The sequence below is a fragment of the Dinoponera quadriceps genome, unplaced genomic scaffold, assembly GCF_001313825.1.
Source record: "Dinoponera quadriceps isolate SergipeBrazil2010 unplaced genomic scaffold, ASM131382v1 scaffold1352, whole genome shotgun sequence".
NCBI classification, from domain to species: Eukaryota; Metazoa; Arthropoda; class Insecta; order Hymenoptera; family Formicidae; genus Dinoponera; species Dinoponera quadriceps.
This window is the reverse complement of record NW_014555567.1, coordinates 690716-708185: the sequence shown is the minus strand read 5'-3', so window position 1 is coordinate 708185 and position 17470 is coordinate 690716. Positions and strand designations below refer to the sequence as shown.

General features: G+C 45.9%; 2 protein-coding genes across 2 annotated transcripts in view; both read right to left on the bottom strand.

Annotated features, from left to right (window-relative positions):
* The window catches only part of LOC106744713 (hemicentin-2-like), a 36349-nt gene extending 25460 nt beyond the window's left edge, over positions 1-10889 (bottom strand). The window contains exon 1 of the mRNA XM_014619687.1: positions 9174-10889. Within this exon, the coding sequence (XP_014475173.1) occupies positions 9174-9279 (106 nt within the window). The 5' untranslated portion in view covers positions 9280-10889. The remainder of the gene's footprint in view (positions 1-9173) is intronic.
* Positions 10890-14005: 3116 nt separating this feature from the next.
* LOC106744714 (probable cytochrome P450 6a13) lies at positions 14006-17294 on the bottom strand. The gene is made up of 6 exons (XM_014619688.1): positions 16671-17294; positions 15705-16230; positions 15415-15636; positions 14862-15113; positions 14485-14652; positions 14006-14242 (listed from the first exon to the last, which is right to left on the bottom strand). Exons 1-6 carry the CDS (start codon positions 17001-17003, stop codon positions 14214-14216), a joined length of 1530 nt encoding a protein of 509 aa, XP_014475174.1. The 5' UTR covers positions 17004-17294; the 3' UTR covers positions 14006-14213.
* Between the last annotated feature and the right edge of the window lie 176 nt (positions 17295-17470).

The following is a 17470-nucleotide window of genomic DNA, read 5'->3' as shown; positions in this document are numbered from 1 at the left end:
CGAATACACGTTGATTACCCCCCCTCCTCCTCCTACCCGCGTTGCGTTACGTTGCACGAGTCGTCGCGCAGCGCGGTAACGAAGTATCGACTCGTCGGAATTCTCATCGGGAGCAGGGGTAATCAACGTGTATTCGAGGGGGGAGGGGGGAGGGAAACCTGGAGGTCGCATCTGTGACAATAAACGGAGCGTCGTGTTGCGACCGAGCGAGCACACCCGTGTTTGATCTATCGCCCCGATCAAACCGGCGGCGAGTAACGGACGATTGACAGGATGCGACCGCTGACCACGCGGACGAAATAACGTTTCTTCTCGTTCACGGCGAATGTTAACCCCGTGAACTCTCTTTCGCTTTATCGCGCGTTATCGTTAACTCCGTTAAGCGACGTATCCGCTGCGCGGTTGTCGTCGAGAGCTAATCATACGCTCCACCGGAAGGTATGGAACAGCGGATTCCTCGAAAATCGAAACTCTCTCTCTCTCTCTCTCTCTCTCTCTCTCTCTTCAGATTTTCTACCCCTTTTTCCCGGAGTATCTCCCTATCGCCGACGGAGAACCGACGGCCGCGAGCCGCGACGAAGTAGCGCATTAGTCACGGCTCGCCGGAGAACCCGCGGAAAATCCTCCACCCCGGGAGGTTTCTCCGCGCGCGTACGAAAAGTTTGACCGACCAGAGCCAACCGTCGGGCCAGCTACCGTCGGTTAGGGTCGTTCGTTAGCTCGCCGAGACTTTGAAATACCGCGGTTTCCTGTTTTTCTCGCGCAACACACATCGCCCGGCCGGCGCCGACTTATTTCGCGTACCGGCGTACCGAACGTTGTTGCGCCGCATCCTCGTGGAAATAGTTCTCGCGATGTTCCCCCCTCACTCCTCCCTTCGTACCTCCTCCCCTCTGCCTGCCTTCACGGCTCGCCTTTTCTTTTTCTTTCTCATTCACTTCTCTCTTGCCTCCCTCCCTTCCCTCCTCCTCGTTCTCACTCTTTCTCTCCCTTATTTCTTTTCCTCCCTCCCCTCTCTCTCTTTCTCTAACTCCCTCACTCTTCCACCCCCGTTTTTGCCTGCCGCTTTTCAAGGCCGGATATCCTTCTCTTACGAACGAGTCGTCCAGCCAGAGCTGACAGCCCTCTCGCTCGCTCGCTCGCTTTCCACCGTCGGGGCGCTGGCTTTTCCTTTCTTTTCGGCGCCCGTGGTCGAAGCCACCGCGGCGGCGCCGCCATTTACGCGAACATCCTCGATAATAAATCCCGTCGAGTGATTTACGAAGTATCCCCCCGCGCGCCCGCCTGGCCGTGAACCGCCTTCCGGGCGCTCCCGCGCAGGTTGAAAATTAATAACGCTGACGGTGATAGGCGCCGTAACACGGCTTTTATGAGTCCGCGATTGCGGAATTAAATATCGCCAGCGCGACGACGTACAATTAACACGCCGCCATCGATGGCGTCACGATTATTTCATGGTAATTTGTGCTCCGTCAACCCTTTCCAGACTTCCGGTGGACGCGCGCCGTTGCGTCATCTCGTGTTTTTTGAACGCTGACGTTGTTCGTCGATGCAGAATAATGCTTCAGTCGCTTTTTTTGCGGCCGTTGATTATATTAATAATTAATCGCGGTATATGTTGTCAATTACGTATAGCAGATGCTCTCTCGTGCGTTTAAGGTTAAAACAACTCCACGTAGCTAATCTCGTGTATTTTATTCTGAGCGAGAGGGTATCTTTAAAATTGTAAAACAACACGTACACGCGAGAAAATGTAGGGGAAAAGTTTTACAGTAATTAAAGTGTTTTATAATTTTACGTTTAGATGTTTCGAAGGTGTCATATTTTTCAACATTTTAAAAGTATGCGTATACATTTTAAAAGTGCTTTAATTTGTTTTTTTTTTTAGGAATTTGAAACATTTTCTAAGAATAAAAATTAAAAGGGATTTTACACCAAATTCATTCATATGTAATAAAAATATTTTCTAAAACCACATCTCTGAAATATGAATTGTAAACACAATACCATAAGTAGTCTAAAATATCACAGACGCTCCTCGTCTACGCGAAGCGTCGTGCACGAGCGGGCCGGACGCAACGCGTTTGTTTCTACTTAAAGCGCGACGTCTACTCCTATCCTAAAAATTGCGATTTTAAGAACTTATATTATTGTACACGAATAAACGTGGCGTAAAATTCTTTTTACTTTTCGTTTTTACAAAAAAATTTTTAACTTTTATTTTCAGACCCGCAAAAACAAGTATTATATATAATTAACAAGTATCGCGAGGGTACGTTGAGAAATATGACACGTTTTTAGAAAATTTAAATATATATTTTTAAAGAGAGAATACGTACCGCACACACAGTAATATACCGTAAATCTTTTATACGAAACTTCCTCTCGTATATCTCACGGTTTCAGATATATTCGCTCTTAATTAAATATATTGAATTATATGTTTTTCATTTTCTCTACAATATATATTTCAAGCTCATTGAAGTCTGCGAGCGTACATTTATACAGCTTTCTTTGTGGGTATTATTATGCGCTGGGTTGGCGAAACGTGAATCACGTCGAGCCGGTCGGTATCTCGCGTGTGTCGATTATGTCACGGGAGGAAAAGGGAATACGACGAACGGATTAATATTATGCATGCGCGCCTTTTAAACGCCGCTACGAAATGCGAGCGGTAATACGCGAGGCGGAAAATGACGTCGTCTGGCTCTTACGAGCCGGATGCGAGAAAATCGTGATATTGAGGGGGATGACGCGATCCTGCATTACAAATAGAAACTGTTACGACATTGGTGCGCAGGAAACATAAGCGCAATGGCATGGAAACGCGAGGCTGCTGCGAGACGACGCGACGTTTCGACGCAACGAAACTCGTCGAACGTAGGGGGGTAGGGAGAAGGGAGAGGAGGGCAGATAACTTCCGATAGCCGAAACTTTTATTAAAAGTCGCCACCACCTCGCAACTTCCAATTAATACCGATCTCGGGGTAATCCCTCGCAAGCGTGTTATTTTCTCGAACTCGTGCCGTTGCCGTTTTTCTCTAGCGAGTCTTCACGCTTCGAGTAGTTACAAGGCTGTATCTGAACTTGACCAACAAATTCGCAGAATAGATTCTACATAAAAAAATAAATAAAAAAGTCTTAGTAAACATTTATAATAATAATTCTTCGATTACAAGTACACCTGTTATCCAGACAAATAAGACCCGAGATCAATCTTTTACTGGAAATTGACCGAGAAATAAAGATTACTCGATGTCACTGTGCGAAATTAGGTCGACGAAATGCCGCGGTTTATATAAACGCATTGAAGACCGACAGTGGTACTCCATAATAACGCGTCGAAATGCCGAAATATAACCGGTGTATTTCCCATCTCCTGGTCCGTTCTTTAGTATCAATGATCAGAATAAAACGCGCAACTTCCGTGGTGTGCCATACATACACTCCGGCTCCGGCTGCGCTATAACCGCACAACGATAAAATCACCGGCAGTAAAATCGTGTTCTAAGCGAAGAAAGAAAAAAAAGGGATGGGAAGAGGAACAATACGGCCGTACGAAAAATACGCCTTCCCCGCCCGGCGGCGTCACGTTCCAACTGCAGTTGCATCGCGGCTTCCGAATGGGGCGAACGTGTGCGCCGCCGGGGTGTATAAACCTGGGCAAGGCGACGTCGTCGTGCGCCCGGATGCGCGACCCACGCGGAGCTTCCGGTTATCTGGAGTCACCGATCGTTACCGTGTATTTTGCAGCGGACGTTGAAGCCCATTTCTCTCTCTCCCTCTCTCTCTCTCTCTCTCTCTCTCTCTGTTTTTTCCCCCTCTTTCTTTTTTCCGCACTCCTGTCTCTCTCTCTCTCTCTTTTCCTTTCGCTCTGTCTATCTCTCACTCTTTCTATTTTTCCCGTAACCCGCGGCGATGCGATGCGGATGACATCGCGACGACGACGACGACGACTGCGCTTTCTCGATTCCCACGGCGCGCTCGTCCTCCTCCTCCAGCTGCCGCTGGCTGTAATTGCAGTTTCCTTTTATTTCGAAGACCGCAACGCCCGCGGAATACTGCCGCTTACCCGCGTTATAAACTCCTCCGCGTTTTCTTACTTTCCCCCACCGATATGAAACTCGAGCCTCGGTGGCCACGGCCGCCGCCGCCGACGCAAGAATTTTAAGTTTCCATCCGGCGAAGTTGCACTTCTGCGGAATTTCAATATCTCCCTGTCCGTAATGGACCGTTACAGCACGCATTACGCTCCATTACGACGGGAGAGGGGGGGGGACAAAGAGGGTGAAGGAAGGAAGAGAATCGCGTGATGCACCGATGCGCGAAGAAGATCCTAGCGATCGTTTTAGAACGGCATTCGATGCGACGTCCCGAATGAATCATCCGACAACTGATCTCGAGACGCGACCGAAGTTGACAGGAGTTGAAGCGGGGGTAGCGCACCTTCGGCCTCTCTCTCTCTCTCGGCCATCACCGGCGCCGCTGTCGCGTCTCTGAACTTGTCGCGTGCGATCGAAGTTTATTTTACGTTCATTGAGTCATTGCGCGATTACCCGTGACTTATGAAAAAGATCCTCGCTTCCGTAGGGGATCTTGCGGCAGGAGATTCATTTAGCTCGGATGCGCGTACGCACGGAAGCGAATGCACTCGCGTTACTCGTCGCGTTATACGCGCACGCGTTTGCCCATGGATTCTCTCTACAATTTCCTCACAAGCCGCGTAAACTTCCCAACCGGAATACATCATTGTTTTAGGAAGGATTGAACCGGACCCCAAATAGATCCTGAGAAGTGTTGCTATGTGGACATTTCTTCCGCGGATGCACGGAAGAAACGAATTTTTCTGGAACAGCAAACGTTCGCCAACGTAATTACAGCGAAAAAACTTTGTTTAGACGGCAAGAAATTTGTTTGGACAGCGGAAAAGTTTGTCAAGAGTATTAATTGTCCGAATATATCCGGCAAACGGCAATTTTCTACGTGTATTACTGGATAATCTGCTTCTTCTTTTTTGTTTCTTTTTCGGCAAAATATTCTTAATTCGAGCTTTCGGCTCACTCTATTTCGAACGTAACCTTACGTAACGTTCCGACGTTGCGAGTAGCGCGACCCTTAGGGAGCACTTCGTGCACTTTCATAATTTGTTTCGTTGTCAACGATACAGAGTGTAAAGTCGCCCAGCACGGCGAACGATGCGCGCGATGTATGTGGGTAGCGTTTGATGCCTCTGATCGTAATCTATCTGGTTTAACGATCGTATAAAAATTTGATGTTCTATGTACCGTAGCAATTGAAGTAGATAAGGCAGTGTTACTGCGAGCGGCCCGCGACTGTATTACACTTTACAATCGTCCTACTTCGCTATAATCGACGTTTAAACCATGACAAGGACGTCGCGATACACTTCGCATCGGCAAACGAATATGCCGCCGTAGCCCCGTCATTAAAATCCTATTTAACTGGCATTCTCTTTTATCTGCCGCCTCTGTGTTTATCCCGGCTGGACAGTAATCCGATAGACCCTTGACCGAATAATGAACGACAGCCGAGAAGTTGTGTAGCGGGGCTGTGGTACGGCCGCAACGCACGGGTCAGACCCCCAACTTTCGCGATCCTCGCAGTAAAAACTGGAATACTGGAAGATACGAGAGGTACTTTCGGAGATATATGAGTGGAAATAAAAGTCCGCGCGTGCAGCCAGATGCGACAGATAAAGAGATCTTAAGAGATTGAAGAGACTGCCGGGAGCTTGTCACACTTGTCTCGTACGCGACAAAATGACTATCATGTTCCCGATAAATAATGAAATTCGATTCGCAGAAGAACCGAGATCGTACCGATTCTACCGACGCGCTACGCGACGCTAGAATAGTATCGGCGTCCTATGTCGCTAAGTCGCGCACAGTATTCATTATTTCTGAGGTCTTCGCTCCACGTTTAGCCTCTCGCGCAAACTTTCCAGCCGCGGAAATTTCGATACGATAACCCCGTTGCATTTTCCCGAGTCGTACCTTTCCCCGTCGCATCCCGTTCTGGGATGAAATCACACGACCTCTAGTGTTGTGCACGTGTGTGCACGTTGCCCACAGGCGGTGTCCATCGTTAACTCTTGATGTATACGAGAATTCACGTGAAAAAGAGAAAAGAAGGGAAGGTGAGCGAGAGAGAGAACGAAAACGAGCGGGTGGAGCAGGAAGGACAGAGGGTGGAGGTGGTTGCCAGCCGGCTTTGATTTTCAGTCGGCGATACGCTACTGCCAATTATTCAGCGTACATGTTGGCCCATTGTGAATCTGTCGAGAGATGGTGGTCGATTACTGCATCCGAAGTGGAGCCGTTATGTCAATTTGCATAATGCATCGATTAAATAAACGGGTTGCGCGGTCCTGTCCGATGTCGTAGAGCACGCTGCTGGCGGAGGGCGCGTCGTCCGCAAAACAACTATTGACAGGGAGAATTCTCGACGCCGTTCACGTTTCGTGCGTGCGTCAAAATTAATGCGCGCGCACTCTTCTTTTTCCGGACGCGCGCGCTCGTCCAGATCGCGCGTCACACACTGGCTCGAACGAACGCATCATAACGATTATGAGGTTGTCGCCGTGTGTGATGTCATTACGTGACGGTGACGCCGGTGACGGCGGCTCGCTAACTTGTCCTTCGCCATCAATTAGGGGCGTAATCGCGAGCGCGGCCTGAAATTCCACCGCGTCCCCTCTTTTACTTACGCGCGCACGCACGCGTCTACGTAAATCAGGACGCGTCATCTCTCCGTTCATTCGCCGATCCGCTGAAATATCGGCTGGCCGGATGGATTTTCGTCTAGGTCGATTTAGCCTCGCGTTTAGCGCGCTCTTCGTACTTAGCCGTCGTCACTGCGCTCGACGATCATGTCGCGAGAGGACGACGCGACACGGCTCGACGGTGCGATCGTTTTAAACGATGTCGCGTCGACGAATCGTCGAGACGCAAGGAATTTTTACTTATCGCGATGTTTTCCGCGAGAAAATAGCGAGGAAAACAGCGCTTGGAAATGGCATCGTGCGCGACGATTCGGATCTCTTTACGAGTTATTTGTACGTGAAATGATTCGGAACTTCAGCATCTACCAAACATCAGAGGCTTTGTTGTTTTTTGAAGCATCATAAAATGGTTGTAAGATGATTTTATCGCAGAGTGCCGTATTTTTAGTGATACATCAAGAAAACCATTGATAAATTTATCGAGCAAAATTACCTATATATTCGATACCTAATAAATGTTAGTTTGAAATGAAATTGAGGTAGACATATATATATATAAACAAAATAGTCAGTCATTCTGAAATTTGTCTATAATACCTCTATATTAGTTCATGATATCACATTTTTTCATTAAAATCTTAAATGTAGTTTAAAAGAAATTAAAAATAAAAACACAACATTAATATCAGGGTATGTGTATAAAAAATGTTTAATTGCGAATATATCTTAATTTCTAAATAATTAATCTACTTAATTGCGCCAATAATTAGATAATATTTAAATCTATATGTGATGCAAGTTTCAATAAATTCTTAAAATACTCATCTTGTGCTACAACTACTTTAATAACATTTGTTTTAAAGTACATCGTTTCTATATGTTTGTATCTCCTTTTCATTTTGAGACATTTTGGAAAACAACAGTCGTCAGTTTAACAAATTTCGAAATTACCATAGTTCCAAACCCTTTAAAATATAAGTGATTCAAGTGGATTTATAAATGTGCAAATAATGTTTTCCCGAAGATTAGTCAGTCGTTTCGAGGGATATTTCAGAAAATAATAAAACTTTGGCAAGTGTTAAAATTACTATAATTCCAAACTCTTTGAGGTACAAGCGGACAAAGTTTTATCTTATTTGAATCAAATGTCTAATTCACATTGTTTGACGAAAATTTGTAAAAAGCCCAGTGATTTGAAAAATACATTTAAGCGAAAGGATTAATTAATTGAAGCGCCCGTTGAATTTTCTTTCATCTTGATTTAGCGGGATACCCGCTGGTACGCTTTCTGTCTAACACGGAGAACAGCCACTGTTAACTTCTTTTTTTTAACAGAGACACTGTTACAAAACGGTCACTGTAGCTGACCCTGTTAATTAATCCAATTATCGCCGTTTATTTAAACGCTTATAGTACCTGTCAAAGTTCTGTGTGCTCGACTACTGGATATGCCCGACAGTGATGAAGAGAAAGTGTTTTATCCACGGCGCGCAATTGTGCTCGCGTCCCGTAGAAACATTTATTTCCATGTTTTTCCGCGCCAAGCTCGCATCGCGTGAAACATTTGATCAAGCAATAACTATTCTACATGACATTACAGTTTTAATCTACCATGATGCCCCGTTCATCCGCTAGATATCACACACGTAGCGTGCGTTAAGGTTGCTCGAGCTTCTTTAACACGAGCATTCACTCAGCCCATATCATATATTTGTTTGCGTTTTTTCAACCTCGAATGTCGCGAGTATTTCACTAGCCGCGAGTATCGATCGAAACGCGAGCCGCGTTACTTTTCGAAACAGCCCTTGACTGTACACGGCAGTTTATACAGAGACAGTTTGTCTAGGATCGTAGTCAGTTTCAGCGCAACAACTTGCCGTAGGAGACTAATCGTCCGTCGTTCACCGCACCACCACGTCATCCAACGGTTTACCGGTTCATAACTTCGCGTCGGAATATAGACGATCGATGTGGATCGGTAGAGGCGATCTTAATGTAGGTGCATAAATATTTTCGTTATGTTGAGAAAGCGGGAAAATGTTGCAAGCGTAAACATTTCGGGCCGGTTGCCTTTGAAAGCAACACGGATACTTAGACCTTAAACGTAACCGCTGATACACGTATAACCGATAACGGAACTTCGGATGAAACATAAACCCGGGAGAAGACAGAGAAGAAGAAGAAGAGATAGAGGGGAGGATGGAACCTTATAACTAGAATCAAAATACCCTCGCGATCCGAACCAATTATTTGTTTCCCCAATTCCGTTATTGAATGCAAACGAACAAGAGCATGGCATTCCCCTCCGCAATTACATATTATTTTTTATTCTTCTATCTCTCTCTCTCTCTCCCTCTCTCTCTTCCTTTCTCTTTCTCCCCTGTCTGCAGAGAGGCGGAGAAAGAGACTTTCAAGTTTTTCATTCACTTACGTGGCTCGTCGACATTGCCGAGCAAAACTTCCGCTACGACGAACCGGGCCAGCAAGCTCATCAGCAAAAGCATCCTCTCCATTGTAAGCGATTCCGTGCTTCCCATCCCCTTCGTTCGGATATCGTCCTCCTTAAGTCCCGTACTTAAGCCAGGGGTAGAAGCGAAGTGAGGTGAGGGACAGGTTGGGGTGGGGTTGGGCGGGGAGGAAACCGACGCGGCTGATATAACTTTCAATGAGACGAATCCTCGGAGATATCCGTCAGGTCCGAAATCTGCTATCTAACGGGCGCATCTCGTCATAAGTGGTGGACGAGGATCCGTCGCATCGATTCGATCCCGGTGAATCCCCTCTCCTCCTTCTCTTCCTCCTCCGCCGAGCCGATTTTCCACAGTGACCTCCGATAAAACGCCCGATATACACTTTTAACGGGTAACGAACGAGGGAACGCGGCGGGTGTGTGCGGGGACGGCGGCGCCACAGGGGGAGGCTCGAACTGCGCCTCGAGAGGAGACTTAAGTGCAGTTCACGGAGCACGCGAGAGAGCACACAGCTCGCTCGTGGAGTCCCGACGTAAAACTGAGGATTATAAGTAAGTCGCACAACTCCTTAAAGGCTCCGCGCGCGATTACGCGTGTTATTTATGTATGCAAACCTCAACGCCGTCTAATGGGGTTACTCGATCGGGTAATTGTACATCCTTGCATAGTCTATTGGCTATTCACTTCATACACCACTAAGTTTCACACGCGCGGCCGGTCCGCGCGCGCGCTCGTCTCCTCCGTCATCGCTCGGCAATAATGACGTAATGATGTTTTCGAGAGCGTGGGACGGAAAAAATCGATAAGTTAGGTGGCAACTTTGTTCGCTGTATCGCGCGCAATAAGCGCGTCGAACGTTACACGGGGGTGTCAGGAGTTATCATCGTTGTGCCGTGCGAACGGAAGCATTTCCCATTGCACTTTGGTATATCGTTATTATTACCGCCCACCCTCTCTTTCTCTCTCTCTCTCTCTCTTTCTCTCTTTTCTCTGCGCGTCGCGCGGTTTTTCTTCCTTCCTGCGACCGCCGCGAGAGAAGTTCACGGTGCGCCGCTCTCGTTCTCTCCTGGAATAATAATAATCGTGCGGGCGGATGTTCCCGGGATGGCGGGTACGTTCAGGCGGAAAATACTGGTCAATGTCGGGAAAGAGAGAGAGAGAGAGAGAGAGAGAGAGGAACGTTCGCGCTCTTCGGTCTTCACTCGACGGATCGATCGACGGGTTCTCCCTCTCGGTGATCGATACGACGAGATTTCAGGTAGTCGGCCGAGAGTGTCCGATGAGAGAAATCGCCGGGGAAAAAGAGGCAATCGCTTCGTCTATCTTCGTTCTACTCTCATTCGCGAAAATACATTTCGCTTTTCCAGGACTGTCCGAGCTCTGTCGTGATTCCGTGATACCGGCTCACGCTTGGAACCCGTGCCAAATTCCTGCCGAGGGAGACGTACGACGGCGGGAGGGGGCTGCACTTTCGTGGACACACTTCTCACTTTGGATCACACTTGGTGCGACCGTAGTAGATCGCTCTCGACAATCGGCGTCCGGATCACACTCGCGCGTGGGGCGATCGGAGATCGTAGAAACATTCGATTGCGAGCCCGCAGAATCCCACTGATCAGCCGATCCTTGGGCAATGCAAACTCTCGCTCGTGGTGGAAGGCGCGCTCACTGCTGCGTTGCGGCAGGCCTACTGACGGGGTTGTCGGAGCTTTCGGCTCGGCTCGGCGCGACTCGTGCGACTTCGTCACCCTCCGGCGCGGCGGCGGCCGCTTAAAGCGCTCGTCGACCACTTTTCATCCCCGTCGTTCTCGCTCGAGTCCCTCGCCGCCGCGCGCGCACCCCCTTGTCCGCTCCGCGAATCGGTAAACGTTAGAAAACGGCTGCTGTCGCTGAAAACGCTGAGACCGCGACCGATACAGAACAAAGGAACGCGAGCTATTTGTATTTTGCTCGTAGTTAGGTGTGAGAAATGTTAAAGAGGTCACGGGAGTGTAGTTCCGCGTGCGCTGTAGTTAGGATGCTGTTTAGCGGTGAGCGAGGAGAATCCCGAGGGTGGAATTGAATTTAGGAAGGGCGTACGCAAAAATTTCGAATTATCGGAGAATCGATCGTCGCGACGACTTAACGGAGAATAGTGACAAACCGTTTCGGTTCTCATGAAAGTTGGGGTGTTTACGTGACAGATAAAGATGGCCTTAATTTTGCTTTCTACCGATAGAGTTCAGAGCTCGAGACCGTCCTTCGAAGCTCGTGTCCGCTCGGCCCCTGAAGGCGGATGTTTTACGAGACTCGATTGAGAAGCATCCGAAACGACGCACAGATCACGACAGTAGTATCAAATTGCTGTTGTCGTTGACAAGTTTCGTGCTTCAAACGAACATATGTCAAATGTAGGCTCACTATCACTCGCAGTGTTTGCGTGACAGCTCGCTAACGTAGGTGCTCTCACTGATTTCCGTAGATGTGGAAAAAACCGAGGTTTTTCACGAAATTCTATGTTTTGAAAGGGAACAGAATTATGCAGATCAAAGCCAAGTTGGTTGCAGTTCTTGGGGAGAACTCTTTTCCTTCGATAAGAACGGTGCACACATGGATTACATATTTCAGACGTGGTCGAATGAACTGTGAAGACGCTTTGGTGGGTTTGGTTACGATTGATAAAAGTTTTCAAGCTTCGGCATGATTGTACGTTAACAATCAAAAATGTTAATTTTTTAATATTTTTTTCTTTTAGAATTTTAGATTTCTTTTTCTTTAGATTCCTTTAGATTCTTTTAGAAATACAATTTTTCTAAAATCAACATTACATAATAAAATAATTAATATTATATGTCTCAAAATTATTTGTATTTTAGAAAGAGACAGTAACAGTAAAATCTAATCATTATTACTCACAATATAGTTATAGTTTAGTTTTTTATTCTATGTATCAGCGGAGGAATTTCGCATATGTCACGTAATATTGGAAGGGTGTAAATGACTTTGTGACCTAATTCTGACGAAGGAGGAGAGGTGGTAAAAACACCCAAATTTAGTGTAATTATTGAATGGCTCCTAAATGGCTATTTTGAAAAACTCGAGAAATCGATCTGCCAAATATAACTGCTTTCGAGAAACGCTGACAGGTGTATCGAAATAGAAGGAGACTATATTGAAGAATAAATATAATTCAACCCGATAAACTGTTTACCTTTTCGTTGCTTCGGGGTATTTATCGGATATTTATCAACCGCCCTTCGTAAGAATAATTCTTCGTCATTTAATGTTAAATAAGAGAAAAACTGGCATGTATGCGCGATGGGGCGCTAAAAGGCATATACCGCATAAAATGCAAAGCCTGTAGCCTGTAAAACCTTGTTCCTCGCGAAATGACAATCGCATGACCAGTACCGTTGGAGATGACGCGGTGCGCTTCCCCGCTGCGTTTAACCGAACGCGTCCGTGACCACCTTGTGTCGCCCGATTCGCTGGAGTTACATTTATCGCATTTGGTAGGCTACGCACACGCAAGTTCATCGTGGTCGCGAGTTTCACAGGAAAAATGTCGACGAGAATGGGGGACTCTTCGAGACGAGACCTACTGTTTTTTCTCCATCTTTTATCATCTCCTCCCATTCGAAACTCAATATAACTCTGCGATAAGTACGCAATGTACTTTAAGTAATCACATTGTCTTAAAAAAACTGAACTTTACGGACCTCAAATTGGTTCGATATTAATTCTCGACTTTTGCAGTCTCTCACGCTATTAACGGACGGAAAATTCGACCGATGTATTTGTCGAATGAAGGTTTACGGTACGAAGTTATGAAGTGCGATATATCGTGTACGAGATGTACCAATACGTTATATTGCAAGCGTTGTCAAGCGGACGTAATAAACGTCGAACGCGGGGTGCTACTTTCGTCCGGTCCTCGAACATTATGTAGACAGCGGTGAATTAATACCGAGCATGTGCGCGCCTTTTGCGCGAGCAGGAAACATTCAAAAGTCAGGATACATCCTCCGCTATTTTTTTTATTTCCCTGCCAATTAATCTTTCAAATCCACACATCCCGATGCACGACGCGCACGCAGCTTTTTACATGCGCTTTGTGTTGTTGCGGCGAAACATAACAATTCAAGAAAAATGACAACTGCCAATGCATAAAAGCGCGAGTATTAAAAGCTAAAAATTGAATTACAGAACAAGCCGGATTTAATTTGTGCACCCCGCGGGCAGTGAAAGTGATTTACGTGTACGTCGGCTGACTGGAAAAAAAAAAACGGGGGTAAAAAACTCGCGAAAGCGTACACGCGTGAAGCGCGCGCTGCATTGGCGCGGAGAGATTTTTAAATTCGAGAATAAAGCTGGCGAGATGTGAAACGTTAACTCTTCGTTAGAATATCGACTCTTTTGTTAGAGACGGTTTTGCGGCTCGCGTAACACGTCGGGAACAAGTTGGAAAATAACAGAGATCGAGACGTAGACGGCGGCGGGGATCTCCTAGCGTGTGAAGGGGAGCGTCCGGAAAAATCACCTTTCGATAGTAGCCGCCTCGCAATTTCGCGACGTGCGTTTAATGTAATATCGTATTCGTGCCGCGAGACACACGCGTGCATTCAATAGGCACGCCCGGCGTCGTGTCTGTTATAATTGCTACATACTCACTACACACGCACGCAATAAGGTGCTCGGGACAGAAGTTTATCGCTCCCGTAACAAGTCCGGAACGTTGTTGCGAAAATACAATGCTCGGGACGTGCACACGTCGTTGGATGAAAATACTCGAAAGTAACTGGAAACATCCGAGTAACTTGTATAAAATAACACCATAAAATATTCCCATTTATTTCACGCGTTTACAATCATCGTGAATAACTTATCACGTTCGCTTCAGTCGAAAAATTCGTCTCGATTTTTAGTCGAACTTATTGTACTCAGCGGACGGTGAAATCAATCTGATAATCGCCGTGGTGTTGTCTGCGATCCTTCGTCGATGCCTTGACAGTAGAATACTATCAGCAAAATAATGCCTCCCTACGATATCCTGTTCGGCAAATATTACTGTGTTACACGTTATTGTAACATCAGTTGAAATCAATGGAAATCGAGCCGAACTTTCTGATTGATTTAATAATATCGTTTAGAGAAATAATTTTACATAACGCTATGAGAGAAGATAATTTTGCTAAAATTGCGAGAAACAAATCGAGAGACAAAGTAGAAAGTTACGATATAGCGAAAATAGTATGTTATATCATATATCGGCTGCTGCATTTGTAGATTAACCTCGATTGATTTTAGTGAATCTCAGATACGGGCCGTCCTGAGGAGCGAGTATGAAGGAGCGAGATTGTTTGCCATATTGAAAGACGGTCTTCTCGCAGGTGTTTATTTGGAAGTTCTTCACTATTTCTATAATGCCAACCTTCGTCTGGTATGTCCCGAAACGAGCACCTGAAAACATGCCATTGCTCCGATTGTCGAGGTCATGCGGAATATTCGATATTTATGCCGCAGCGAGTCATTCGCCGAAGGTATATCGAATATCGAAATTCGCACGGGAGTCTCTTAGTTCGCGAAATAAGATCGTTCGTTAGGTTCGTTTTACGTAACATCTCGATCTTTTCTAGAAGAGAGAAACTGAAGATTCTGCCGAGCATTACCGATACAATTCCTAGGGCCATTTCCGAACGGCAGGTAAGTACTCGGGTTCACCGACTCGCTGTTGCCCTTCATGAACCGTTCAGGATCGAAGATCTCCGGATTGGGGTAGATTTTGGGATCGGTATGAATCGGGTATAACGGTATCCAGATGTGTTGTCCCTGCGGAATGTGCACTTGCGTTCCGGAGAAGGTGTAGTCCGCGACCGACTTTCTCATAATGTGCGTGACCGGCGGATACTTCCGCAGAGTCTCTAAATTTGAGGGGAAAAAATACGGAAAATTTAGATTTTTCCACTTAATCGTTTTAAAACGGTTCGGACGTTTCCTTGATGCTGTTCGAAACGCAGCCGATGAAGCCAATGAGAGAATTTAATTTCCAGGAATTTCGAGGAAACAAAATTTTCTCGTCGGATCGTCGGCTACGTTCCAAACTGCACCGAGAAAAAAGCTGTCAAACCGAATTGAAACCAAATGTACACTCGAAGATGACGAGTTCGAAACTTCAAATCGAATTAAAATCAAGTGTACACTCGAAGATAACGATTGTCTTGCCTTTAAAGATCGCGTCCAGGTAATTCAACGATTTTATGCTGTCATACTCGATCACACCGTTGGTCTTCTCGAGCTCCTTCATGATCTCCTCTCGGAGCTGCTTCTGCATTTCTGGATACAATGCTAATTCGTACAGGACGTGGCTGATCGATATGGAAGACGCGAAGAAGCCGGCGATGAAGAACGCGATGGCTTGCGCCACGATCATATTGTCCGTCAATTCTGCAAGAAGGAAAATTTTATAAAATCGGCAGTGAGCTCGAAAGATGAGTTTTGTCCTATCGTCGTACCTATTTCAGGCAGCTTCTCCGGATGTTTCTTGAGATCCTGAAGTATGTCTACGAAATCGTGCTTGATTATGTTGTGCTTTGTTCTGTACTCGATAGTGTCCATGACTATCTTAATGAAATATCTCTCGATATGTCTGTTGGTTAACAAATGACCGATAAGGTCATAGAGTTGCGGCGTCATGCGTCTTAGAAAATCCTTGAAGATGGCCTTCATAGACGGCTGCATCATTTTCCTCGCCATTTGCAGGAATTCGCAGTCCTCGTCGTTCAGCGTTTTCAGATCGATGCCGAACGCACAGGTGCCTATCACGTCGGCGGTGAACTTGGACGTGATTTTTCTGCTATTGATGACCGACTCCTGCTGTACCTGGCGATCCATATACTGGCTGAAGTTATTCGAGCATTGCACCAAAAGATAGAACATGTCCCTCAGCTTGCTGGACGAGAAAGTGGGCGAGAGCTTGGCTCTTATCAATCGCCATCGTTTCGCGTCGATCGAGAACAAATTTGTACCGAACGTGTCTATCTGAAAAATCAAAGTGCGGTTACTTCGTGAAATTTCTCTTTATCGGCTCTCCCTGCGGTTTGCCTTCGTCGATTTATCTTCACGGAGAGAAAATATGACTTTCGATATTATGAAGCAGAGATACGATGATTTGATTGACATGCACTTATAGAACCAATCGCGCTAATCTATAAATACATATTAATGGAATTTGTCCCGATCATCAGTTGTTAACGAGACGCTTATTTTTCTTTTTGAATTCAAACGTTCTTACAGAAAAATAAGATAAACGTATTATTGACGATATCAGTGATGCAACACAGTTCGACACGGTTATTCGGAATTTTATTTTACCAACTTCTAATCTAACTACGCAGATTCATATGGGTGAGTTTACTAACCTTCTCGTTCAACCAACTTCTAATCTAACTACGCAGATTCATACGGTTTGAGTTACTAACCTTGTCGTTCACATGTATTCCTCTGTCGGCAAAGACGGAGAAATCTTTAATAAGAACGTCCTTTATGAAGGCAGGATCCTTGACTACCAGAATAGGTTCGAGACCTGAGTAGATACCTATTAACGGTTCTCCTCTGTACTTGACGTAGATTTCTTTCAAGAAATCACCTAGAGACATCTTGCCGGCTATAATTCTACCGAAGTTGCCAACAATCGGCAGCGGCTTCGGGCCCTTCACGCCACGCGCCTTCCAATAGTTGTACTTCGCGATTACATAATAGCCCAACGCTAGAAGAATTGCGGCACAGCCGAACAGTATATTGTAGGGAAACATTATGCGCGCCGTTAATCTCTTTTAGCGGTGACGAAGCTCCGTTATTAATTTTTACTCGTAGAACAATGCAAAGTTCACACCGCTAAACTGCGCTCAATCTCAGACTGCCATCGTCGTCGTCGTGATCTTTGAATCTTAAACTAAGACACTAATGACGCACTGTTTTATTACTATAGATCTATAATAATCACTGCGCAATAATGCGCGAAAATGGGCGTTGTCGCAGCCAAAAGTTTGAAGACTAATATAATCTGTACAAAAAAATCACGTCGTAATGGAGCGAGTGTTAACTCTTGGTAATGATGATGTACTAATGAGAGAAGCAGAGGGGATGTGACTTTGCACATACATTAAGCCAATGAGATACCATTATTTCCCTTGCTGTTATTTCGAAACGTTGCCAGTATTCAAGGTCGACGTCTGAGAAGCAAAACATACACGTGGTTTATCGCACATATCATTTACAT